Source organism: Delphinus delphis, chromosome 5, assembly GCF_949987515.2.
Source record: "Delphinus delphis chromosome 5, mDelDel1.2, whole genome shotgun sequence".
NCBI lineage: Eukaryota > Metazoa > Chordata > Mammalia > Artiodactyla > Delphinidae > Delphinus > Delphinus delphis.
Window position 1 is genome coordinate 119,956,644 of NC_082687.1, and position 27,729 is coordinate 119,984,372.

At 37.4% G+C, this 27,729-nt stretch overlaps 1 protein-coding gene across 1 annotated transcript in view; it reads left to right on the top strand.

Moving 5' to 3' along the window:
- Nucleotides 1–2,562: 2,562 nt before the first annotated feature.
- The window catches only part of BLTP1 (bridge-like lipid transfer protein family member 1), a 204,572-nt gene continuing 179,405 nt past the window's right edge, over nt 2,563–27,729 (top strand). Inside the window, exons 1-4 of the mRNA XM_060013201.1 lie at nt 2,563–2,736; nt 4,193–4,280; nt 18,278–18,407; nt 22,053–22,169. Coding sequence (XP_059869184.1) covers nt 18,311–18,407; nt 22,053–22,169 — 214 coding nt within the window. The 5' untranslated portion in view covers nt 2,563–2,736; nt 4,193–4,280; nt 18,278–18,310. The remainder of the gene's footprint in view (nt 2,737–4,192; nt 4,281–18,277; nt 18,408–22,052; nt 22,170–27,729) is intronic.

The following is a 27,729-nucleotide window of genomic DNA, read 5'->3' on the forward strand; positions in this document are numbered from 1 at the left end:
TATAGTAGTTTTATTTATAATAGCCCCAAATGGGAAACAACTGAAATGTTCATCAGTAGGTGAATTGTTAAACAGACTGTGGAACACCCAGCAATAAAAAGAATGAACTATCGATATGTGCAACAACTTGGATTGCTCTCAAGGACACTGTGCTGAGTGAAAAAAGCCAGTCTCTAAAGGTCACATATGGTGTGGTTTCATTTATATAATATTCTTTAAATCATTAAATTTATAGAGGTGGAAGACAGTTTAGTGGTTGCCAGAGGCTAGGAATTATACATGGAGGGGAGTAAGTGTAACTATAAAGGGGTAGCGATAGCATGAGGGGGTATATTTCTGGTAACAGAATAGCTCTTATCATGTTTGCAGTGATGGTTACATGACTTTACATGTGATGAAATAACATAAAGCTATATATACACATTGTACCAATGTCTAATTCCTGGTTTTCATGTTGTATTATAATTATGTACCATATAACCATTGGGGAACCATATAACCATTGGGGGAAACTGGGTGAAGGGTACACAAAACCATTCTGTACTACCTTTGCAACTTCTGTGTATCTATAATTATTTCAAAGTAAAAGGTTAATAAAAAATAAAAAGGTTAATAAAAGGTTAATAAAAAACCCAAAATCATTAGAGGGCTTCCATCATTAGAGCAATTCTTACTGAAGTCTCTGGATGGAGACATTTGCCTTTGTATTCTTCTTTGCTGGTGAAAGGTGATTGTAGGTGGTAGACAAGTGAAGGGAATAAGCCTTGTCATGAAAATTAGTGAGTCAAATGAAATGTCAGAGAGTTTAACGATCTTCACAACAGTAAACACCTTTGGAATAGAAAGCTTTTAAAATAAATAATTCAGTTTTAGGACGCTGTCTAATGCATATCTGTAGTTGTTACAGGGTGGCCCTTTTTCTTAGGGATGAAAGGAAGAGTTAGAAACTTTCAGATTCCAACTGTCCACTCAGTAGTTAGATTAAGACCACATTCAACTTCACCCCCATCTTCCCTCTTAACTCTTTCCCTTAGCTCCAGGGCAATTCAGTTTCAGTTTAGTTTTTGATTTGAGGAACTTGAACCACATCTTGGTATTCCTACTCCAGATAACTTGTGCTGGGACAATTTCCCTTTAAGGCAGGGTTGAATGTTTGACAGTAGCAAACTTGAATCCTTGTCGGGGTCCTGGAGCCTTACTAGGGAATAAGGATTAAGAATGATTGAGATTCTCCAGACTTTGAGAAAGACTACTGAAATTAATTTCTTTGTAGAAGTGCAGAAATAAACTCTAAAGAGCTAATTCAAATAAGGGAGGCAGGTGTGTCTCGGCAGTAGGTGGAAGTAACTAAGACAGGTGTATGCTTTTCTTGGCTTTCATCCAGTCCTTTCATAAACCACTTCTGCTTGAGCCACCATTTCCTTATATGCAATAAAGGTTAATACAATACCTCATGTGATTAACCTTTTCTAGCTTTATTTTAAATTTGGCTTCATAGCTGTTGTTTTGAGGTAAAAATGGAACTCCCATGTAAAAATGTTACTGAGAGTGGTACTTCAGCTCAAGGAAGTCAGACTAGACATTTAGACATTTAGAATTTAAGAGGCAGTATACAGTAATGCTTAAGAGCATGAACTCTGGAGCCATACTGCTTGGGAACCCTAGCTCTCCAGTTTGGCAAGTTATTAAACCTCTCTCTGTATCTGAGTTTTTAATTTGTGAAATGGAAATAAGTGGGGATAATAACAGTATTTACCTCACAGGGTTTTGGGAGGATTAAATGAGTCAGTAAATAAAAAGTGCTTAGAACAGTGCCTCGCTCATGCTTGACACTGTTAGCTATTACTAGTATGTTACCGTTTGCATTTCTAGTTGTCTTATGTGCATTCTCCACATCTGCCCCAAGCAATCAGAAAACTTTTACAGAGCTAAGACTGTTTCCCACTTTTCCTATTACAATTTGTACCTAAGAAGTGCGCAAAATATCTGTAACAAGCCTCTAACTCCAGGAAGTCGTTTGCTTTGGTGTACCCGCTAATAATAAGAAGAGCCTTTTTCTTTAAAAATGGTGAGCATCAACCACTTTACAGTAGTATAACAATAAGAGACTTAGTTCTAATAGATTCGCTGTGGCAGCATTTCACACAATGAAGCTCCCTTTATTGATACAGTCATAAAAGTTTTGCTCTCTATTCAGAGCGGATTCTCTTCATATCAGAGCACCGGTCTCCTTTTTGTTAGCGATCTGTCCCCACCTGTGCTCATCTGCCTTTTGGCCTCAGCAAGGCAGTTCATTACCATTCCCTTAGGGTGGGTAGCGAAATGATTTTTCAAATCCGTCCCTAACCTCCGCCTCAAGGTCGAGGTTCCGCCCCCAGCCCGCCCAGTAGGGGGTGAAGGGGCGGGGCGTCCCAATTCCTGGGCGGGGCTCGGGTGGCGTGCCTCGAGGCGCCGGCGCCGTGACGTATGACGTTACCAATCGACGCAGCCGCAGTGCCGCCCGGCCCCAACTCGGACCCCTCCCATCCTCCTCCGCCCAACTGTGTCAGAGGTGGGGCCCCGGGCTGGACTTCGGGCGGCGGGTCCGGGTGGCGGGTTTGGAGGGTGTAGACCCGCGCAGTGCTCAGCAGGTCGTGTCCGGCTGGGCGCTGCAGCTGCCGCCGCCGCCGCCCAAGGCCCTCGGCATCACCCGGAGAGAGACCAGAGCGATTCCGGGCCGCCCCGGCGCTCGCTCAGGTGAGGGGATGGGTCTGGCTGAGCAGGGTTTGGGTGGGCAGCACTCTTCCCAGCATCTCTGGACTTCAATCTGGTCGGAATCAGGGAGGTGTGGCTTCGTCGCGACTGCCTGGTGCGGCGTCGACTCATCTCTTATTCGTTTGCCATCCTTACCTGCAGCACGGGGACTTGTACACAGGGTGTCGAAGGCCCATGAGAAGGCCAGAAAGGGCCATGATGGGTGACTGGGGGCTCGAATGCAGGAACTGGCCCCTGGGTGATGGTATGGCGGGCGGGCGACGCCCACCTGCGGGTGTGTGGGAAGGACCGTGCACCTGCAGACTCTGGCTTCAGCCTTGTTAGCTGCACCGGGCTGCAGGAGACCCCATACTGGTTAACTAAGAGTCGATTTTGGACCAAGGGCGGTGGAGCCTTAGAAACCCTCTTTACTCCCCAGGCGTGGTGTGTTTGTATTCTGATTGGTGCTTGCTGGGTCTACACTATGGAAGAGTACGTTTCAGCGGAAACATCTTTTGACCAAAGGAGGGTGAAGGGAAGTTGATTTTCCCTCTGCAGAATTGTCCCCCCCCCCGCTCCTCTTGGTCTTAGTTTTGACAGACGCAAGTTAGGGACGCTTGTTAAAGGGAAAGAGTTCTTGTAAATTTCCTCTGTAAGGAAATCATTGTTTTCCATGACTGTTCAAGCGTCTAAGTTTCAACTGGTTTCATGTTGCTGCTTTCAACTCTGTGCATGGCAATGAAGCTGATTTAAGTTCAGTAGATACATAAAGTATAAAAATAGATGAATTAACCAGAACATTTATCTTAATAAGTATTGATTGGTACATGCTTTATGTGAATATATTATTTAATCATCATAACAATCCTATCACGTAAAGTCTGTTATTACTCTCATTTTATAGATGAGAGAACTAAATCCCACAGCCCTAAAAAACTTGTCGAAAGTCAGAGCTGTGATTTAGATCAGGTAATGGTACTCCAGTTTCGAGTCCCTTAATCAGTATGCTTTACCACTCCCAAACATCGTGAGGATTTGCAAGGTGATTTTCATTTGATAAAAAGTGTGCCAGGTGGGAATAGGAAGGAAACTGAGGCACGATTCTTGCCAGCAAGGACCCAACAGTTTGAGAGAACAACTTTTTCAAGGAGTATGTTTTAAAGGTAGGATTTGACCTCTAGAACCCTCTGATTACCAAAATCATGCCCTTTCCATAAGTACAGTGGTTTTGAAACCTTTGGAAGACTGTAGTTCGGAAATAGTGGTCTTATTCTAGTTTTAGGAGTATTTCTTGTTCAGAAACTTTAAAGAAGGAAATGTAATATTGGATTAACACTGAAGACTTCTTGTGTGTGCACGCACGCAGGTGCATGTGTAATCAAATCATTTAATCTGAAATGGAACTGCTGATAAAGCCAGAATATCTTGTATAATTGGTTAAAATGGGTGATCTTTTCAGGTGTGTTAAGATGAAACACTGCAGAGAGGCCTTCTGAAGATCAAGAAAAGGAAAAACAGAACATTACAGACTCTGGAAAAAAAACTTGGTAAATATTTTGGGTCTTCAGTTAAAGCTCAGATAGAGGAAATCTGACTTTCTTCTTCAACTGTAATTTAACCTGATAGAATGGTCTAAGAATGGGGGTGGGGTGACAGTAGTGTATAACATGACCTGCCATTCATTTTACCTGACTTTTGAACTATTGCTGTGTGACTGACAGTTGAGTCATGTGCTTAGCTTGTGTATTGGCAGGAGAAAGAGAAGGGAATCGTTGGCTTCATTATCAAGTGTCAACCTTCTTTTCTCTCTTTTGCTTCCTCATTAATCTGCCCAATATATTATAAAGGGTTTTAAAAAGAAAGGAAGAAAATTAGTTGACGTTTGGTTTGTTCTTCATAGAATACTGTGTTTGTTTGAACTTAAGTATATTTTTCACTATGAGTTCAATGGAGAATAGTAGAAGACATGGTTAAACATGATTGAGAAAATCTTAATTAATTTCATAAATATTTATTGAGTACCGTACGTCAGGCATTTTTTCAGGCTTCTGTTAAGAGTAGTGGTCATCTTGGCCCTGGAGAGTACTAGAGTAGTGAACTTTTTTCTAGAAGTTAAGATTTTTGTGAACCCATATCTTTTATTTATCTATCTATCTATCTATCTATCTGTCTATCTATCTATTTTTGGCTGCATTGAGTCTTCGTTGCTGCTCCTGGACTTTCTCTAGTTGCAGCGAGCAGGAGCTACTCTTCACTACGGGGCGTGGGCTTCTCATTGCGGTGGCTTCTCTTGTTGTAGAGCACAGGCCCTAGGTGCATGGGCTTCAGTAGTTGTGGCACGTGGGCTCTAGAGCACAGGCTCAGTAGTTGTGGCACATGGGCTTAGTTGCTCCATGGCATGTGGGATCTTCCTGGATCAGGAATCGAACCCATGTCCCCTGCATTGGCAGGCAGATTCTCAACCACTGTACCACCAGGGAAGTCCCTGAACCCATATCTTTTTAAAAAGTTTTATATGCAAGGATGTTTTTGGTTTATGTAAAAGACTAGGAAAACAGCACTACTCATACAGTAAGTGTTTGTATTTATAATAATTCTTTCATATTATTTTAGTTAATAAAGGAAGGCACTCTACTAGAGCTACTTTAAGGTACAGTGAGAAACTAGGATTCTTACAGACTTCACTTTAGTGTACTCTTTTCCATGTTAGAGATAGTAGTAGACCACATGTTCTTTATCCATTCATCTGTTGATGGGGACTTGGGTTTTTTCCATATCTTGGCTATTATAAATAATGTGAGATATATATATATGGAATAGTACTCAGCCATACAAAAAAGATGTAACTTTGCCATTTGTGATGACATGGATGGATCTTGAGGGTATTATGCTAACTGAAATAAGATGGAGAAGGACAAATAACATGATTTCACTCATATGTGGAATATAAAAAGCAAGTAAAATAAATGAACAAACCAAACAAAAACACAGTTACTGAGAACAGAGTAGTGGTTACTAGAGGGAAAGGGATTGGGGGGGGTAGGGCGAAATGGGAAAAGGGGATCAACTGTATGGTAATGGATAGAAGCTAAATTTTTGTTGGTGAGCGCATTGTAGTTTATACAGAAGTACGAATATAATGTACACATGAAACTTATATAATGTTATAAACCAATGTTACCTCAAAAAATAAATTAAAAAAGATAGAGATAGAATTTCAAAAGTTCATGAGAGATTAAGAAAATTAACTTTTTAATTTGAGAAAATTTCAGGGAACTTATATATGACAAATAGAAGGGACATGGTCAGATGCAACAATCTGGATGATGAATTGGAGAGAGATGAGCTTGGAAGCATGGCAGTCAATTAGAGGCTATTGTAGTAATCCACGTGGCAAATGAGAATTAGAAGCACAGTAGAGTAAATGGGATTTAAGGGATGGAGATGGATTAGATAGATATAAAGGAGATAGAATGGATAAGATTTAGTGGTCTTGAGGGAAAGTGGAGTCAGGGTGATTTCTAGCCATTATCATTTTTAATTTTATAATTAATGTTTAATAAATATTTTCAGAATAAATGAATTATCTGACACCTGGCTTGGGAAACTGAGTGGATTCCGGGCCATTTACCGAGGGAATATATAGGAAGAGAAATAGATTGAGGAACATGGTTGGAGGAGATGAGTTCAGTTGAGGCTATTATATTTGAGGCATCTGTGACTTCCAAGAAATGTCATTAGGCAGTTGTATATACAGATCTGAGTTAAGAAGAAGACTCAGCTTGAGATATAAATTTGAAGTCACAGTTTATAAATGACAGTGAAAAGCAGTGGGAATGGATGAGATCAGTCAGGGAGAAAAACATAGGGTAAAAGAAGAGAAATGAGCATGGGGAACACTAATATTTAAGGGTATTTAAGGGTAAGATGGAAGGAAAACATACCTCAAAAGAGATGAAGTAGTGGGCAGGGAAGTGGGAGAAGATCAGCAGAGTCACAAGTAAGTGGAAGAGCTGAGTTTGGAGAAAAGGAATGAGTATTAGGCATCTTTGAGAAATCAAATAAAATAAGGATAACAAAAATATCCATTGGACATGTCAGTTACGTCGTTGACTTCAGCAAGAGCAATTATATAGGTGGATCCAGTTCACACTGGCTAAGAGATAAGAGATTGAAATAACTAATGTCACTTGCTCTTTCAGAAAGTTTGGTTTTAAACGGGATAGTTAGAGATAGTTTGAAATAGATAGATGAGTTTGAGAGAGCGTTTTTGTTTTTTAAAGGTACGAATGATATGAATACATTTACAGTCTTTATTTGCTGAGGATAAGAAGCCATCAAAAAGAGAATTTGAAGATAGAAGAGTGAAGGAGAAGAATTGGTGGAGCAAGGTCATTAACCAAGTTGGAAGGGATAGAATACAAAGATGCAAGTCAAGGGTGCTTCAGATAGACCTCTCCCGAGACAGGAGGGAAGGAGGTGGAGATGATTATGGATACAGATAAATTTGTAGGAGGCAGGGTAGAAGTTGGTCCACAGAGTCCCTGCAGGAGACTCCCATTAGGGTGGAAAGAGTATGTGATTCAGTCATGTGATTGGTAGCCTTCTTGGTGTGGTATTGCTGACTCCTGATCATTTGGTGAGGAGGAGTGGAGTGAGGGTAGTTCAGCTTAAGATGGCAGGTATGGACCATCAGGGTAGAGATAGCTTGCAGATATCTCACAAAATTACCTTTCTCATACTTTGTATTAGTTATCTACTGCAGAGTAAGAAATTATCCCCAAACTTAGTGGCTTCAAATATTTATTATCTCAGAGTTTCTGTGGGTTGGGAATTTGGGAGTGACTGAACTGGTTGCTTCTGGCTTCAGGTCTCATGAGGTTGTAGTTGATTGGCTGGGACTTTAATCAACTGAGTGCTCAGCTGGGGCTGGAAGATTTGCCTCCATGATGGCTCACATGTCTGTTGGCCGGAGGCCTGAAATCCTCACCACATGAACTTCTTTAGGGCTTCTGAAGTGTCCTAACAAGGCAGCTGTCTTCCCCTGGAGCAGATGATCCGAGGGAGGGGGGGGGAGGGGGAGGGGGCTGTGATGCCGTTTTTGACTCAGTCACAAACCATTGCTTTGCCCTGTTCTTTGAGAACTGAATCACTAAGTCCAGCCCACACTTGGGAGGGGAATGACTTAAGCTCCACCTCTTGAAGGGAGGAATATCAAATACTTTTTGGACATATTTAAAAACTACCACAATTCTATCAATTGTCAGTTTATTTAGGGCAGCAAATAAGCTCTTTAAAAATATGTAGATTCAGCCTTTATATCCAGGTGAGAGAGAAGTACAGAAAAGTGGGGAGGTGGTTCAGTCACATTTGGCTCACTTTACCGTTTGGTCTCCATTGCCGCTAATTAGGCTCAATAAGTTGATGTGTTGCCTCTTGTAGTTAATTTTAAAAAGTGATTGCTGACCTTTGATTTAATAGAGGATTCTTTTAGGAGAAAAAAATGCCATAGTGGGCAAAATATGAATTTTTTATACCAAAATATGGATTTTGGTAACATTTAATATTAGCTCCTAAACTAGAATTTAGAGGTAGAAGGAAAGAACTCATTTTTCCCAGCAAAGAAATTGAGGACTAAAAGACAAGTACAGGCTGATTTCTGTGAACATATATGATATGAGAGGCAATATAACACAGACTCTAAAGCCCGACTGTCTAGTTTCAAATCCCAGGTCAGCCATGTCTTAGCCGTATTTGTGCTTAGCTTCTCACTGCCACAACTTCCTCATCTGTAAAATGGGGAATTGTAAGTAGGTAGTTATTTCTGACAATTAGATCAGTAAATACATGTAAAGTGTTTAGAACAGTGCCTGACACATAGCAAGCAGTGAATAAATGTTAGCCATTTTATGGTAGCTATATTTTATCATTATAATGGTGAGTTAGTACCATGGCATGAACATTTCAAAGAATAATATAACATTGTCCAAAATGTTTACAGTCTAAACTTTATAAACTACTCACCTTATTGGACTTTGTCACTTTTGATGTATATGGAAAGTGTGTTTCTATACAGCTCCATATCCATTTAAAATACTGTGTCAGATATCACCAGTAGTATTGTATAAGGTCACATCTGCATTTTTTCCTGAAGCAGGCTTTTTTGTTTTACTAGGTACATAGAAGTTCAATTTCAATTACAGCAGTGTTCTCAGTTCATAGGAATTGGCTATTAAATGGATCTTTTGGGCTCTCTGCATAGCAACATGCTAATAAAAAATAATTCCCTTGAACTTGATATGATGAGATTGTTGGTAAACACACATGACCAGTTTCTTCCTCCCTCTCCCCCATATCCAAAGACCCTACTTTATTGGGTGAGTAGTTTGGATATATATTAGGTGGGGTTTTCTGATGTGACTTAAGGCAGAAGATAACAAAATTAAGAGCCAGATAAGAAAATGGAAATACTGATTTTATTACAAGAAACCTTCTTTAGAATTTTACTTTGCTGATGCTAGTTTTCTTAAAGTTTTATGCCTTCTGTTGTATCAATATGGAAGGGATATATAGAATTCTAGATTAAAAGAATTAAAAGAAACTTGTAGATTGTGTTCACCAGCCAGTACAAAAAGTGAAAACAAAACCCCACAGCTAATCAATTTATGGGATGCAGAAGTGGAAGGGTTAAACTTTTCACTCATGGCACTTTCTGTTGATGTCTTTGTATCGCTGGCCATATTGAAGAATATGCTGAAGGTAGTATTTACTTCTGGTGTGCTGTATGGAGGTGGGTAATATTTATAAATCATGGTTTCTTCTAGATTTGGAGAAGTTGAAGTTAGCTCTTTTTACCCCATTATTAGTAGATATGCTTTCTACAGTTTTTTAAGAGTTTCATTTTGTTTTTTGTGCTTTCTATGAATATTTAGGTGAACCAGCATAAATTTCTGGCTATAGCAGTGAGGTTTGCTAAAGTGCAATATTTTTATTGAATGATATGACTTCTTAGATGTTAAAAACTCTTCCATATTTGACATGAAGAACCATTTTTGTAGCACAGATTATGATATTAAAAGGTACTCTACATTTGTTTAGTTTGTTGGTTTATACTGTTTGAATCATTGGTCACCATATCTGAATAATATCAATACTTTAGCAGTAATTGCCTGGTGACCATTGAACTTTGGTATTTGATCTGCTTTTAAGAATCTCAGTAGTATTTTTAGAGCTATGTTATTCATATTAACTTAATACATTTTTTTTTTTTTTAGTGCTCCTTAGACTCATGGCCCATGCTGTCCAAAAGTTTGGTGCATTTAATACATTTTTGATTGTCATTTATATCAACTAATTTCTTCTTTGTTATAAATTTCTGTTGTTTAATTAAATATATATAGTTCTCTTTTACATTTTTATCTTTTACTAACAATACATGAGTCATTGTTTACTGGTGTGCATCTTATGGTTTTTTAACTTTCACCTTGCGTTGAACTGGTTTTCTTTTAAAAAAGAACATTAATGATAGCTTAGCTACCACTGTTATAATGTGTTTCTTGTCAAACACTTTGCTCAGTTTTATGTTTGCTCTTCAAGGAAGAGATGGCCATTTTACAACTTGGAAACAGGCTCAAAGAGATTAAGTAACTTGCTCCAGTTATCTCACAGCTAAGGAAGGGCTAGAAGGGATAGAGAGAGGGAGCTTTACGTTGCAAATCTGCTTTAAAGCCTATTCTGTTTGATTTCTGTTATTTCTGACTGTTACTTTACCACTTTATTCTGTTGGTCTTTAGGGTTAGTTAATAGTTAATAGGTCAAATTGTGCTTGTTGCATGTAGAATCCTGGGGCTGAAAGGGTCCTCTAGGTAGAGAGGATTATTCCCAATCTGTTTGATCTAAGAGGATAATTGTCTGTTTTGTTTGTTTAAATGAACAGAATAGGACATTATATAATTTTGCTTTATGTACACAAAGCTGCCAACCCTGACCACATTTGTTAAGGAAACTAAATTTGCTTTTTTGCTCACTGTCTTCTTTTTAAGGTTTTTCCCATTTTCAGGAATCTCAGGTCTTTTGTGATATTCCTGGATCTTGCTTGTTAATGAGAAAAGTAATCTATTGAATTAATTTATACTAATAACACATGGTAATAATTAGTGGTAGCTATTATTGAGATACTCGGAAGATATCTTTGCATTTTAAGAGAGAATATTGGTTGGTACTCTATATGAAGAAATGGATGGTGGGATTTTAGGCCTTGTATCCTGATGGGCAAATTTTTTTAGGCATAGAGGGCTCTTCAAATCACTATATGCTCAGTTGGTAATACCAACCTTTATATGCATTCCAATACTATCTTAAATATAAATGTTTACATATTTCTTTTGCTTGAGATGTTCAATTGCAGGTACTTTTCTGTTTTGTATTATTTTATTTGTGTAGCGGCATAGAATTGGAAGGAGCATCACAAAGTTATTTGTTTCAGGCCCACTGCCTTTAGATTGCTGAGTGCTCAGACTACTTGAGCCATTGTAGAAACAGTTCAAATGAATTAAATGCTCTTGAAACTTCATTTTGTATAAAAATGTTGCCATCTGATTTGTGTTTTACTTTTGTTTTGGGATGTCATTATGCCATAGGAAAGTTAAGCAGTCTGTTTTGGCAGTTCCTTTGTGTTGGTATTTACTGAGCTCTTTGGGTCAATTACCTGACTTCTTAATTAAGGAAGATATAAATGACTTTGAAATTGGGACCTCTACAAAGGTATATCAAGGTAATTTCTTACATATTTACAGAAACCAAACCGTACCTGAAAAGTTTTCAAGAAAGTGTATATTCTATAACAGTTAATGTAAAATCAGTCAAATTTGGTTTATGGGCAAGCAATGCAAAAGTGTGTACAAAGTGCATACTTCACAGAATTTCTAGTATACAGAATGCTGCTGTGTGCTAATAGGTATTCAAGCGTGATGTTGAAGAGAATGCCAATGTTGATGAAGCTTAAAGGAGAGCTATGAAGTCGATATATTTGCCAACTCTTAAAACCCATGTAGCACAGGGAACTGTATTGAATATCCTGTGATAAACCATAATGGAAAAGAATATAAAAGAAAAGAATGTCAATATGTGTATAACTGAGTCACTCTGCTGCACAGCAGAGATGGGCACAACAATCTTGTGCCAAACTATAGTTGATTGGCACAATCAGCTATACTTCAAAAAAAATTAAAAAAACAGAGAAACAAACAACAAAACCCCAGGTAGTTTCCTCTATGGAAAAGGAACTGTGATTAAATTCAAAGAACTTTAATATAATGGTCTGAAGGTATGTGAATGCCTTTTATACAAATAATTGTGACTTTATTGTTGCATGAGGGATTTGAGTATGATTAATTTTTTCCTTCATTTTTGTTATATTTGGAATTGGGTTATCAAAAGGATATTTTGCTATCATTTTCTTAAACTCAAGTGAATGAAAACCAAATTTTCTTGAGTGTGAAAAAGATCATTTAGGATTCTCTTGGCCTTGAGTACAATGGAAATACTTGCTTACCTTTGGCAATAGCTCATAATTATGTACTTTTTATAATGATGCATTTATTTCATTCATTTATGAAACAAGTATTTATTGAGAGACTACTGCATACCAGGAACTTTGTTGCATATTGCACACTCAATGAATAGGGCAAGCATATCCTTAAAGAGCAGTTAGCTGTCTAGGTGGGGAGACAGACTTCTAAACTGATAATTACAATACAGTGTGGTAAATGCTAAGGTACAGTTACCACTGTGGGCATCTGGAGGTCACTACCACTGAGGAACTCGCGGAGACTAAATAAAATATTCCTCAGAGTTATCCCAAGTCAAGAGCAGGGAAGCTGCAGGTGTTTACCCACCAAATTCCTAGCCATCATTGACATTAACTCTGGCATTTCTGGCTTGCCCTGAGTACAAACTGAGCATGTTCCTGCAGCCAGACAGCAGCCTACAGTAGGATGTTACAGGTGTTCAGAATGAATCATCTGGTGTAGAGGTGAATGTCAGTAGTTTATGGGCAAGACACCAATGGCATTTGTTGCCAGTATCAGGCATTTACACAATGTATTATCTACTATGTGCTACACATTGTTCTAAATGCTTTACGTATCTGAACTCATCAATTCTCACTGTACAACTCTGTGAGGTAGGTACTGTTAGTGTCCTCATTTAACAGATGAAGAAATAGAGCACAGAGTGGTTAGGTAACTTGCCCATGATCACATAGCTATAATGTCAGAACTGGTTTTTGAACCCAGGTGGTCTAGTACAGAGTCCATGCTCTCAATCCACATAATGGTCTGCTTTTGGAACAATACAGCCTGAAGCAGGACCTTTTTGACTCTTCTGTTTTCCCTTGGTAACTGCTTCCTCTTTCTCCCTTCCTCCAGTCTCTTTCCTGTTAGTGTTCTTTACTTCCTTCCTTGTTTGTAGCTTGCCCCTCTCTAGAACAGTACAGCTGTTCAGCTTCCATTCTTACACTCAAGGCTATCAAATCAAATAATTCTTGCTAAGGTGTTAACTGATCTTTCTGATGGTTTTTTTTTTTTTTTTTTTTTTGCGGTACGCGGGCCTCTCACTGTTGTGGCCTCTCCTGTTGCGGAGCACAGGCTCCGGACGCGCAGGCTCAGCAGCCATGGCTCACGGGCCCAGCCGCTCCGCGGCATGTGGGATCTTCGCGGACCGGGGCACGAACCCGTGTCCCCTGCATCGGCAGGCGGACTCTCAACCACTGCGCCACCAGGGAAGCCCTTTCTGATGTTTTGATGAAGGCTTTGAGTTTCATATTGATTGGTATTTGCATTATAATTTTTCAAAAAGACAAAGATTTAAGAACCGTAGAAGGAAAGACATGATGGTAGAATGACAGAAGATCAAGTTGATATTTTTGGGTTGGGAAACACCTATTCCTTGGCCATAGTTATAAGGAGAGGCCAAGGGGTGTGTGCTTGGGCAAAAAAAGCCCCTTTCTCGCCTGTCATGTCGTGCCTTCCAGCCACCACCTCCCTTTTTTCTTTTTAAATTATGGAAGAATTACAAGCCAATTGTAAAACATTTAAATAATACTTAGTTATCAAGAGTAAAAGTGAAAGTCCTGCTTTACTGATTCTTTTCCCTCCCCCAAATCTCCTCCCACTGCTCTCGGAGGAAATGGCTTAGCTAATGTTTTTGCAGATTAATAAAAGTATATACATATACATACGCCATATATGTACATGCATATGTAGTGTATCTATATGGTGTATATATGTAATACACATAATGGATAGTCTTTTTTAAAAATGTAAGTGGAATACTATACATCTTTTTGCTCAACTTGCTTTTCTCCTGCTAACATTACATGTATCCTGGACATTTCTCTGTATTATCCCCTATAGAGCTATTTAATTCTTTTAAAAAGGCTGCATATTATTTCACATGGTAATAGTATTTATATGGTAAGAGTGTACCATAATTTATTTAACTATTTTCCTATTAATTGACATCTTTTTCTGTTTTCTCAGTGTGATATATAATGTTGCAGTGATTGTCCTTGAAAAAACATCTTTGTGTCTAAGTATTTCTGAGAAATAAATAGAGCCTTAGAACTGAAATATTCAAGTCAAGGCATGTACATTTTTATAGTATCTGATAAATTGGTCTTCATAAAGGCAGTTTACTCCCATCAACTGTATAAGTGCCCATTTCCCCATACTTTTGCCAATATAGTTTTCAGTCTAATTTTCGCTTATAGTGGGTGATAAATTGTGATTATCCCCGATTGCTAGTGATATTGATTATCTTTCTCTGTGAATTGCCTGTTTATATATTTTCTCATTTTTCTATCAGATTATTTGTATTTTTTGTTTTGACTTGTAGGATGACCTCTGTTCTTGTAGGACCAATCAAGATTTGGAGTTCTATCTTTAAAAGTCTGATGATGCAAGTATTAGATGTTAGATAGTTTTATTCCTTCATGCTAGTGGAAGAGAAAATAGGTTGAATGTAGTATTTGAAAAGATTTTACAGATAATTCATTTTGAAAAGTAATCTTTTTTGGAAAGCTATTTCTAAGAATGTTGGTAGTAGTGGTGGTATTAAATTAGGGACTTTGATAAATCTCTGGTTGTTGCTGTGTTTGATTAAACTGTTCCACATTTTCATGCTTTTCTTTGTATGCCACTAAAATATTAATTGCCACAATTTCTTTTCTAATGTGGACAGCAGTTTTGAAATGAGTACCATGGATTTCAGGAAGAATGAAGAGAAGAATATAGGTGAATCATGAAAATATTGAGAGAACATGTCTTAAAACATGTAGATCAGTGTTACCTTCTTACATAACAGATAAAAATGCCATTTAAAATGATATGATACTTGAAAACAGTGGCTGTGTTCAAGGCATTGTCACTGGTATTTTGGATACAAAGATGACTAAAACAATCTCTATTGGTCATTATGATTCAGAAGAGAGAGGCAAGATAGATTAGATTCAGGTTATGTATCTTTGGCAGGAATATCAAGGAAGTGAGGCTGTTTTCTTCTATTAAAAGTTGCACGATTTTGATTTGTCCCTATATTGATGGTGTTTACTTTGATCACTTAATTAGTTGCCAGGTTTTTCAGAGTTCCTCTTTTTCCCTTTGTCATTAATAATTATTTTGGGGGGCAGTTATTTTGAGATGATATGAGTATCCTGTTGCTCATCAAAATTTAATTGATTATTTATATTCGTATGGACTCATAGATTTGTATTTATTAAATGGGTTGTAATTTATTACTGTTATTTATTTTACTGCTTAAATTGTCCCAGATTTTGCCAGTGGGAGCCTCTGGTTTTTATGTCCTTTTGACATGTTCCCATCGTTCTTTGAATACTTCTTTCCTTTCTGGAAAACAAGGCTCATCTTGACTTTCCCTGCGGGAAAGATCCCTGTGGGGTCTTCCCGGACCAGGGCTCAAACCCGTGTTCCCTGCATTGGCAGGCAGATTCTTAACCACTGTGCCACGAGGTAAGTCCCACGTTATGGCTTTTAGACTGAAATGTTCAGGAAGGGAAGAGGAAGAGGAAACAACCAATTTGCTTTTATTCCATCATTTGCTCCATGAAAAGGTTTTGCTGTAGGTTCTTATATTAGTCTCCACTTCCTCTTCCTTAAAGGATTGGTGGTGTGCCACTTAAACAGTGTGGCAAGGCATATAGCCCCGGTTCAGTCTGGATTTTCTGTGTCCAGTGTTATTTTTACTCACTTACTTTATGCCAGAATGTCTACTGTTTACTTTAGGGGCCTTGTTAAGTCTTAGCCTTTACTTCTGTATTTGCTCAAAATATGTTCTTTTAACTATTGAGGCTTTGTCTGTTGATTTCTCTTAAAGGTTTTGCATTAACTAGTAATTGGACAAATGTTGGTTAAAACTGTGTGATACTGCATTTTTCTCTCTTGGTAACTTGAATACCCTCTTCCTAATTACATTCTCTTTGTCTGTGGGTTGTTACAGTGGTGGGTGGTCCAGGTGATTTTGCATGAGGACTGTAGATCCTTTTGGTAGATAGATCACTTTCCCTTTTATGTGGAGATCTGAATGCCAGGGTACATCCCTCAGGGAGCATCCCCTAGGAGTCACCACATGCTCTTTTCATCCTCAGTAGTGTGCTGGTGATACAACTGTAAAATGGTAAAAATAAGTATGAAATAGGTATAGATGTTATTTTATAATATGTAAACCACTATATAATATGTGAATATTTGGTTTTAGATTATAGGTCTTTTCAAAGTGTTTTCTCTCTTTTAAAAATTTTACTTCTTCTAGTCTACAAAACTGAAAAGGGAAGAAAGGAAGCTCATGTTGTAAAAGTTAGCCTCCAAATTTTAAGTTGCTAGTTGACAGATTTTTCAAAGCCTTGAAAAATACAGCATTTTCCCCAGTTTTATTGAAACATAATTGACATATAACATTGTATTAGTTTAATGTGTACAACATAATGATTTGATATATGTATATATTGCAAAATGATTGCCACAGTAAGTTTAGATAACATCCATCACTTTGCATAGTTACACGTTGTTCGTTTTTGTGATGTGAAATTTTAAGATCTCTTAGCAACTTTCAAATATGCAATACAGTATTGTTAACTATAGTCACCATGCTGTTCATTACACTCCCAGAACTTATTTATCTTATAACTGGAAGTTTGTACCCTTTGAACATCTTCAGTCATTTCCGCCACCCCACGCCTTTGGCCACCACCAGTATTTTCAATATGTGAACATTTTTTACTCTCTAAAACATAGGAAAAAAGGTTTACTGAAAAATGAAAACATTAAAAAAATTTCTCTAGCCATCTTGCCCTTAGGTTTGCATATCACTTTTAATAATAAACCTTTTATTACTGAGCTCTTCATTTTTTAAAAATGCATGTTTAATTTGCCTCTAAATTATACTGATTTCAACAATGTAGAAATATGAAATATTGTAATCTCTTGTAGATAGTATCTTGCAATGTTGTTTCACCCAGTTTTTAAACTTGTTTTGTGATCTATGAAGATAGATTTGTGGCGAGTAAACAGAAAACACTTTCAAGTTGACAAGCTAACTGTACTGAATTTCATCTAGAAAGTTGTCCTCACATATTCTTCCTGTTTTAAAATCTGTTTTTCTAGTTGTTCATAAAAGTCACATATACTGTTTGGTCTTAAGGGATTATTAACTGCATAGCTTTCTTTGTCTAGCTTCTTTCCCCCCTTTTTCTGATTTATCACAAGATAATTTTGTTATAGGTGAGTTGGGTTAGTCATGCTAATGCTGTATTATCAGAGGGATGATTCTCTTGTTTCTTAGATCATAAAATCAAAACTTTCATTCCTCACTTTTTGCTCATTCTCAGTACGTACACACGCGCACACACACACACACTTACATACACACACACACACATACATACATTTTTCATGTCTGATCACAATTTGACATATGATGTAATTTATCCTGAGCATCCGGTAGCAGGAGATCTGCTTACTGTCCAAACTATCCAGAGTGAATCTAAACTAGGAAGATTGTTTCTCCATGGAATAATGGGAATGCACAGCTGATAGAGGTTAAGAAGTGTTAATACAACTTAATATATAAATATATTATTATTAAGTAGCAGTTTTTAGGACAAGTCTAGGTGAATTTGTCTAATGTAGATGATTAATACTTACTCCTTTGTTGTTGAGATAAATATCTTAGATTAGATTTAAGAATAATTATGTCCCTCTTATTTTGAGCCAGAGTATAGTAAATGAACCTGAGTCTCTATTCATACTTAGAATGGTGAAATCAGGACATTAAAAATATGATACATTGTTTTATATTTTATGTAGAAATGTGGACATGTTTGTTGTTTGTTATATTTTTGTAAATATAACAAATTTCTTCTTATTGAAGAAAGCAGAATATGATTTAATAAACTTTCACATTTATTAAATTCACCTTATTTTCCCCTTACATAGGTTAAGTTCTAAATTTAACCTTTGAACTCTTTCAGGCCCTTAGGTGCTATTCTGGAAAAACTTAAGTAATGGATCAAAGGAAGAATGAGAGTATTGTTCCTAGTATCACTCAATTAGAAGATTTTCTTACAGAGCACAATTCCAATGTTGTTTGGCTTCTTGTTGGTAAGTAGAATATATTTTCTTGTACTTTATTGTTCTCTGTGTATGGATTAACAACTGCCAGATTTTAAGCAGTGGTTGACTGAAGTTAGAATGCTTACAGTACCATTTGTTTATTTTTTGGGGAGAAGATTTTAATCTATGCTTCTATGAATATTTGCTCTGGAAGGCTGTTTTCCTTAGACTGCCTCCTTGTCTGACTTAGGAGGAGTGGGATGAGGAGAAAGACATAGCTTATCTTTCCTGTTTCAGATCAGCTCTTCCATTCCCCATCCCAACATACAAGCAAACACTTTTGTTTTATTATAAAAGTGATAAATCCTTGTGGTAAATATGTTTTTGCCAAATTAATCTTCTCATCTCTTTCCTCACTCTTTATGCACTTGACAGTGGGCTTTTCCAGTAATAAGTTTTTTTGTCTTATATTGCCGAACTTTTCTAGGTGTACACAAATAATACAAGACAGTGTATACTTAAATTGCAGAGAGAGGGAAGAAATACGAGTGAATGAATGAGTATGAACAAATAAGAAGAAATACAAATAAAATACCAAGGAAGGGAGAGGTTACTGTAGGCTGTTACTGCCCAGGATGTTTTGTGGAAGGATGGTGTTTGACTTGAATTTTAGCATAGGAATTAGAAAGATACAGAGAGGAAAGTAGGAAGGGTAAGATGGGGTGAGAGAGGAAAGGGAGGGTAATGGTAATATTTATTGAGGTAATATTTATTGAGCATCCTTTGTGTGCCACATGCCACAGGCATTTTGCATATGTTGTCTCACTTAATGCTCACAGCAGACTTATGAGGGTAGGTGTTATTTTCCTATTAACATGTTGGGGAATTGAGGCCCATAAGGATTAATTAACTCACACAGGTTACACAGCTGTTTTTTTCTGAGTGCAGGCGTATGCTTCTTTCATGACACTGCAGGATGCATGGTAGGGTTATGGTAGAGGTGAAGTGTATATAAAGGGAATTATAATGATTCATGATTTGTAGGTAGGATTGGATTACCATTTCAACTTCAAGTTTTTTTTTTCCTAATTGACAAACATGAACTACTGTAAATTATCATTAATGAAAAATAAAAAGTAAAATGAAATGCAAAACAATACTGTGAAATATAACGTCATAAAAGCAGCATTTAAAAATTACCTTTTAGTTTAATTAAAGGCAGAATTCTTTCTTGTTTCCTTTTTAACATTTATTTATTTATTTTGGCTGTGCTGGGTCTTAGTTGCAGCAATCGGGATCTTCATTGCAGCATACGGGATCTTTAGTTGCAGCTTGCGGACTCTTAGTTGCAGCATGCATGCGGGATCTAGTTCCCAACCAGGGATCAAACCTGGGCCCACTGTGTTGGGAGCGTGGAGTCTTACCCACTGGACCACCAGGGAAGTCCCAGCAGAATTCTTTCTTATTTCCTAGGTGCCCCTTCTCCTGTCACCTTGATTTTCTCATTTTCACATTGTATACAGCTCCTTTCTTTAAGGTGGAAATAATAGCAACGAACAGAAAAACCTTGAGGGATTGTTTAATCCCTCTGTTTTACTAATGGCCTTACGCTGTTGAAGGGGATGGGGGGACGTGGTACAGTGAAAAGGCCATAATCCTCAGGTGGTTACTCTCTGGGAAAGAAGCGTACTTTCTCAGCAAATACCTTTTTTTTTTTTTTTTTTTTTTTATTTACGGTACGCGGGCCTCTCACTGTTGTGGCCTCTCCCGTTGCGGAGCACAGGCTCCAGACGCGCAGGCTCAGCGACCATGGCTCACGGGCCCAGCCGCTCCGCGGCATGTGGGATCTTCCCGGACCGCGGCACAAACCCATGTCCCCTGCATCTGCAGGCGGACTCTGAACCGCTGCGCCACCAGGGAAGTCCTCAGCAAATACCTTTTGCCTTTCTGAAGGGCCCGTAACTACCTGCTCTTCACACGGTGATTTACAGTAAAAATTAATGCAAAATGACTTTAGCTTAAAACAATGTTGTACCATGAAAATAAGTGTTCAAAAGAATTGTTCTAGAAATAATTTTTATGGGCAAATCATAGCACTTGCTACCTCAGAGCTACTACCATCAATCTAAGCTACCTTGAGGAATGTTGTATTTTGACTCTCAATGACTGCTTTGTTTTATCTATGTTAAATAATTTTTTTTTGTTGTTTTGCGGTACGCGGGCCTCTCACTGCTGTGGCCTCTCCTGTTGTGGAGCACAGGCTCCGGACGCGCAGGCTCAGCGGCCATGGCTCACGGGCCCAGCCGCTCTGTGGCATGTGGGATCCTCCCGGACCCGGGCACGAACCCGTGTCCCCTGCATCGGCAGGTGGACTCTCAACCACTGTACCACCAGGGAAGCCCTATGTTAAATAATTTTTAAAAAATTTTACGAACTTAATATGATGGTACTAAAAGGTTACACCTATTAAATTGCTTTATATTACTGTCTTAATCTAGAAAATAGTTATACTATTTAAATGGATAAGTAAAAGAAAATTTATTGAAAAATACTTTCTTGTGTTTCACGTTTTGTGTGTTTACGAACTAGGTTTTTTGGGAATACTATAAATTTTATAAGTGACCATAAACTTTTCATGAAAAACTCATGATCAAATTTAGAATATTGTTTACTGTAGTAATATTTACTGGTGTTCTTTAAAAGTAAGTTATCGTCTTATCAATTGCAGCAAAATAGTATTTGGTGGCCTATTTAATATAGATATATCTTGAAGTAGGTTAAAATTGTCACTTTTTTCCAATAGTAGTTTAAAAGCAGAGACTGTTGACTTTTTAAAAAGTGACTTTTCGGGCTTCCCTCCCTGGTGGTACAGTGGTTAAGAATCCACCTGCCAGTGCAGGGGACACGGGTTCGAGCCCTGATCCAGGAAGATCCCACATGCCATGGAGCAGCTAAGCCCGTGTGCCACAACTACTGAGCCTGCACTCTAGATCCCGTGAGCCACAGCTACTGAGCCCATGTGCCACAACTACTGAAGCCCATGCGCCTGGAGCCCATGCTCCACAACAAGAGAAGCCACCACAATGAGAAGCCCGCACCCCGCAACGAAGAGTAGCCCCGCTCGCCACAACTAGAGAAAGCCCGTGCGCAGCAACAAAGATCTAACACAGCCAAAAATAAAATAAATAAATTTATTTAAAAAAAAAGTGACTTTTCTCTGATGTAAAAAAAAAAGTTTTCTTTATTTTTAAGTGGACTGTATTAGAAGTGAGCTTTTAGCCTAATAAAGGTAGTTTTCTTTTTCATAATATTCAGAAATATGGACTTTTTCGTCCCAGAACATCTTTGTGTATGTTTAATAACTAAAGCAGTACAAAGGAGTGAAAAAGAAAACAGGAAAAAAAGAGAAGCAGTTTTACTTGAAACATTGCTTTACTTCATCTGATTGAAATCTGTGTTTTTCTGGCTAATGACTTACAGGGAATGAAGAAAGTTGGATAAAGAATCAACTTCTGGTTTTGAAAATTCAAGTTATTAAATTGTAAGAGGACATTTTACCATATGGAAGTAAATCCTCTTGTTTCTGAACATGATAAATGATCTTTCACTAACAAATTTTTATTGAGATACTAAGATGATTGAAGGAAACATATAGTGAGATCCTTTATTTTCTGCATTTTTTTCTCCCAACAGCTACCATTTTGTCCTGTGGATGGATTATTTATCTCACATATTATAATTCTCGGAATGTTGGTCTTATTTTAACACTGGTTCTTAACAGATTATACAAGCATGGCTATATCCATATTGGTAAGTTTTGAGTAATTTTTTTCTTCTGTGTAATCTTGAGATGTATATTGTAAATATGTATGTTATAAACAGATAGTAGCTTTAGGAATTTACCTTTGTTTTATGAAAGTTAAACTAATCTAACTGGAATTTCTCTCATATAGCATATACTTCAAGTAGAGTTGAACTACCACTTGGTTATGTCCTTTACCTCATTCTTATTTCTTAAAGTGTTTCTAAGCCTTTTTTTTTTTTTTTTGGCTCATAAGAGATAATCATTAAAATAATTTGAAAAATCTAGACATATAAAATATGGAACTAGAAGTTTCTTGAGGTCCTGCTATCCAAAGAAAATTTCTAATGCTTGATGAAGTTTTACTGTTTTTTTTTAAACTGATACCTAAAAAATCTATAACTGTAAGTGGAATCATCTTGTGTATTTCATTTTGTAGCCTTCTTTATTAGTTTAGCTTGACTACTTATAAATGGGAAGTTTGCAAATAGATAGGAGGGTGTATTAGGAAGTTATATGCCTTAGAAAGCCCTAAACCACTGGGGAAAAGGGGTGAGGAGTCAGCAAATAGAATGTTTCTGATCTTCCTTAGAGTTGAGTACCTCTTAGTGGTCATAAATAAAACTTCTCTCAAACATAAGTACTCTTTCATTAATTTGAGGCAATGACTGGTTCCTGGAGTCACCCAAATTAATGGAGAAGAATGGTGAATTAGTCACTGCTTTGGGTTTTCTGTTTGTTTGTTTTTTATACTGAAGGTTCTTACTAGTCATCAATTTTATACACATCAGTGTATATATATCAATCCCAATCACCCAATTCAGCACACCACTATCCCCACCCCACTGCGGTTTTCGCCCCTTGGTGTCCATACGTTTGTTCTCTACATCTGTGTCTCAACTTCTGCCCTGCAAACCAGTTCATCTGTACCATTTTTCTAGGTTCCACATACATGCGTTAATATACGATATTTGTTTTTCTCTTTCTGACTTACTTCTCTCTGTATGACAGTCTCTAGATCCATCCACGTCTCAACAAATGACTCAATTTCGTTCCTTTCTATGGCTGAGTAATATTCCATTGTATATATGTACCACTACTTCTTTATCCATTCGTCTGTCGATGGGCATTTAGGTTGCTTCCATGACCTGGCTATTGTAAATAGTGCTGCAATGAACATTGGGGTGCATGTGTCTTTTTGAATTATGGTTTTCTCTGGGTATGAGCCCAGTAGTGGGATTGCTGGATCATATGGTAATTCTATATTTAGTTTTTTAAGGAACCTCCATACTGTTCTCCATAGTGACTGTATCAATTTACATTCCCCCCAACAGTGCAAGAGGGTTCCCTTTTCTCCACACCCTCTCCAGCATTTGTTGTTTGTAGATTTTCTGATGATGCCCATTCTAACTGGTGTGAGGTGATACCTCATTGTACGTTTGATTTGCATTTCTCTCATAATTAGTGATGTTGAGCAGCTTCTTGACCATCTGTATGTCTTTTTTGGAGAAATGTCTATTTAGGTCTTCTGCCCATTTTTGGATTGGGTTGTTTGTTTCTTTAATATTGAGCTGCATGAGCTGTTTATATATTTTGGAGATTAATCCTTTGTCCGTTGATTCGTTTGCAAATATTTTCTCCCATTCTGAGGGTTGTCTTTTGGTCTTGTTTATGGTTTCCTTTGCTGTGCAAAAGTTTTGAAGTTTCATTAGGTCCCATTTGTTTATTTTTGTTTTTATTTCCATTACTCTAGGAGGTGGATCAAAAAAGATCTTGCTGTGGCTTGTGTCAAAGAGTGTTCTTCCTATGTTTTCCTCTAAGAGTTTTATAGTGTCCGGTCTTACATTTAGGTCTCGAATCCATTTTGAGTTTATTATTGTGTATGGTGTTAGGGAGTGTTCTAATTTCATTCTTTTACATGTAGCTGTCCAGTTTTCCCATCACCACTTATTGAAGAGACTGTCTTCTCTCCATTGTATATCTTTGCCTCCTTTGTCATAGATTAGTTGACCATGGGTGCGTGGGTTTATCTCTGGGCTTTCTGTCTTGTTCCATTGATCTATGTTTCTGTTTTTGTGACACTACCATAGTTTCTTGATTACTGTAGCTTTGTAGTATAGTCTGAAGTCAGGGAGTCTGATTCCTCCAGCTCTGTTTTGTTCCCTCAAGACTGCTTTGGCTATTTGGGGTCTTTTGTGTCTCCATACGAATTTTAAGATGATTTGTTCTAGTTCCGTAAAAAATGCCATTGGTAATTTGATAGGGATTGCATTGAATTTGTAGATAGCTTTGGGTAGTATAGTCATTTTCACAATATTGATTCTTCCAATCCAAGAACATGGTATATCTCTCCATCTGTTGGTATCATCTTTAATTTCTTTTATCAGTGTCTTATAGTTTTCTGCATACGGGTCTTTTGTTTCCCTAGGTAGGTTTATTCCTAGGTATTTTATTCTTTTGGTTGCAATGGTAAATGGGAGTGTTTCCATAATTTCTCTTTCAGATTTTTCATCATTAGTGTATAGGAATGCAAGAGATTTCTGTGCATTAATTTTGTATCCTGCAACTTTACCAAATTCATCAATTAGCTCTAGAAGTTTTCTGGTGGCATTTTTAGGATTCTCTATGTATAGTATCATGTCATCTGCAAACAGTGACAGTTTTACTTCTTCTTTTCCAGTTTGTATTCGTTTTATTTCTTTTTCTTCTCTGATTGCCATGGCTAGGACTTCCAAAACTATGTTGAATAATAATGGCAAGAGTGGACATCCTTGTCTCATTCCTGATGTTAGAGGAAATGCTTTCAGTTTTCACCATTGAGAATGATGTTTGCTGTGGGTTTGTCATATATGGCCATTATTATGTTGAGGTAGGTTCCCTATATGCCCACTTTCTGGAGAGTTTTTATCATAAATGGGTGTTGAATTTTGTCGGAAGCATCTTCTGCATCTATTGAGATGATCGTATGGTTTTTATTCTTCAATTTGTTAATATGGTGGATCACATTGATTGATTTGCATATATTGAAGAATCCTTGCATCCCTGGGATAAATCTGACTTGATCATGGTGTATGATTCTTTTAATGTGTTGTTGGATTCTGTTTGCTAGTATTTTGTTGACTTTTGCATCTATATTCATCAGTGATATTGGTCTGTAATTTTCTTTTTTTGTAGTGTCTTTGTCTGGTTTTGGTATCAGGGTGATGGTGGCCTCATAGGATGAATTTGGGAGTGTTCCTTCCTCTGCAATTTTTGGAAGAGTTTGAGAAGGATGGGTGATAGCTCTTCTCTAAATGTTTGATAGAATTCACCTGTGAAGTCCTGGACTTTTGTTTGTTGGAAGAGTTTTAATCACAGTTTCAATTTCATTATTTGTGATTGGTCTGTTCATATTTTCTGTTTCTTCCTGGTTCAGTCTTGGAAGGTTATACCTTCCTAAAAATTTGTCCATTTCTTCCAGGTTCTCCATTTTATTGGCATAGAGTTGCATGTAGTAGTCTCTTAGGATGCTTTGTATTTCTGCAGTGTCTGTTTTAACTTCTTTTTCATTTCTAATTTTATTGATTTGAGTCTTCTCACTCTTTTTCTTGATGAGTCTGGCTAATGGTTTATCAATTTTATTTATCTTCTCAAAGAACCATCTTTTAGTTTTATTGATCTTTGCTATTGTTTTCTTTGTTTCTATTTCATTGATTTCTGCTCTGATCTTTATGATTTCATTCCTTCTGCTAACTTTGGGTTTTGTTTGTTCTTTCTCTGGTTCCTTTAGGTGTAAGTTTTTATTGTTTACTTGAGATTTTTCTTGTTTCTTGAAGTAGGCTTGTATAGCTATAAACTTCCCTCTTAGAACTGCTTTTGCTGCATCCCATAGGTTTTGGATCGTCGTGTTTTCATTGTCATTTGTCTCTAGGTATTTTTTGATTTCCTCTTTGATTTCTTCAGTGATCTCTTGGTTATTTAGTAACGTATTGTTTAGTCTCCATGTGTACGTGTTTTTTACATGTTTTTTTCCCTGTAATTGGCTTCTAATCTCATAGCGTTGTGGTCAGACAAGATGCTTGATATGATTTCATTTTTCTGAAATTTACTGAGGCTTCATTTGTGACCCAAGATGTGATCTATCCTGGAGAATGTTCCATGCGCACTTGAGAAGAAAGTGTAATCTGCTGTTTTCGGATGGAATGTCCTATAAATATCAGTTAAATCTATCTGGTCTGTTGTGTCATTTAAAGCTTCTGTTTCCTTATTTATTTCCATTTTGGGTGATCTGTCCATTGGTGTAAGTGAGGTGTTAAAGTCCCCCACTATTATTGTGTTACTGTCGATTTCCTCTTTTATAGCTGTTAGCAGTCGCCTTATGTATTGAGGTGCTCCTATGTTGGGTGCGTATATATTTATAATTGTTATATCTTCTTCTTGGATTGATCCCTTGATCATTATGTAGTGTCCTTCCTCGTCTCTTGTAACATTCTTTATTTTAAAGTCTATTTTATCTGATATGAGAATTGCTACTCCAGCTTTCTTTTGATTTCCATTTGCATGGAATATCTTTTTCCATCCCCTCACTTTCAGTCTGAATGTGTCCCTAGGTCTGAAGTGGGTCTCTTGTAGACAGCATATATATGGGTCTTGTTTTTGTATCCATTCAGCAAGCCTGTGTCTTTTGGTTGGAGCATTTAATCCATTAACATTTAAGGTAATTATCGATATGTAGGTTCCTATGACCATTTTCTTAATTGTTTTGGGTTTGTTTTTGTAGGTCCTTTTCTTCTCTTGTGTTTCCCACTTAGAGAAGTTCCTTTAGCATTTGTTGTAGAGCTGGTTTGGTGGTGCTGAATTCTCTTAGCTTTTGCTTGTCTGTAAAACTTTTGATTTCTCCATCGAATCTGAATGAGATCCTTGTCAGGTAAAGTAATCTTGCCTGTAGGGTAGTTGTAGTTTCTTCCCTTTCATCACTTTAAGTATATCATGCCACTCCCTTCTGGCTTGTAGAGTTTCTGCTGAGAAATCAGCTGTTAACCTTATGGGAGTTCCCTTGTATGCTGTTTGTCGTTTTTCCTTTCCTGCTTTTAATAATTTTTCTTTGTCTTTAATTTTTGCCAATTTGATTACTATGTGTCTCGACGTGTTTCTCCTTGGGTTTATCCTGTATGGGATTCACTGCGCTTCCTGGACTTCGGTGGCTACCTCCTTTCCCATGTTAGGGAAGTGTTTGACTATAATCTCTTCAAATATTTTCTCTGGTCCTTTCTCTCTCTCTTCTCCTTCTGGGACCCCTATAATGTGAATGTTGTTGCGTTTAATGTTGTCCCAGAGGCCTCTTAGGCTGTCTTCATTTCTTTTCATTCCTTTTTCTTTATTCTGTTCCGCAGCAGTGAATGCCACCATTCTGTCTTCCAGGTCACTTATCCATTCTTCTGCCTCAGTTATTCTGCTATTGATTCCTTCTAGTGTAGTTTTCATTTCAGTTATTGTATTGTTCATCTCTGTTTGTTTGTTCTTTAATTCTTCTAGGTCTTTGTTAAACATTTCTTGCATCTTCTCGATCTTTGCCTCCATTCTTTTTCT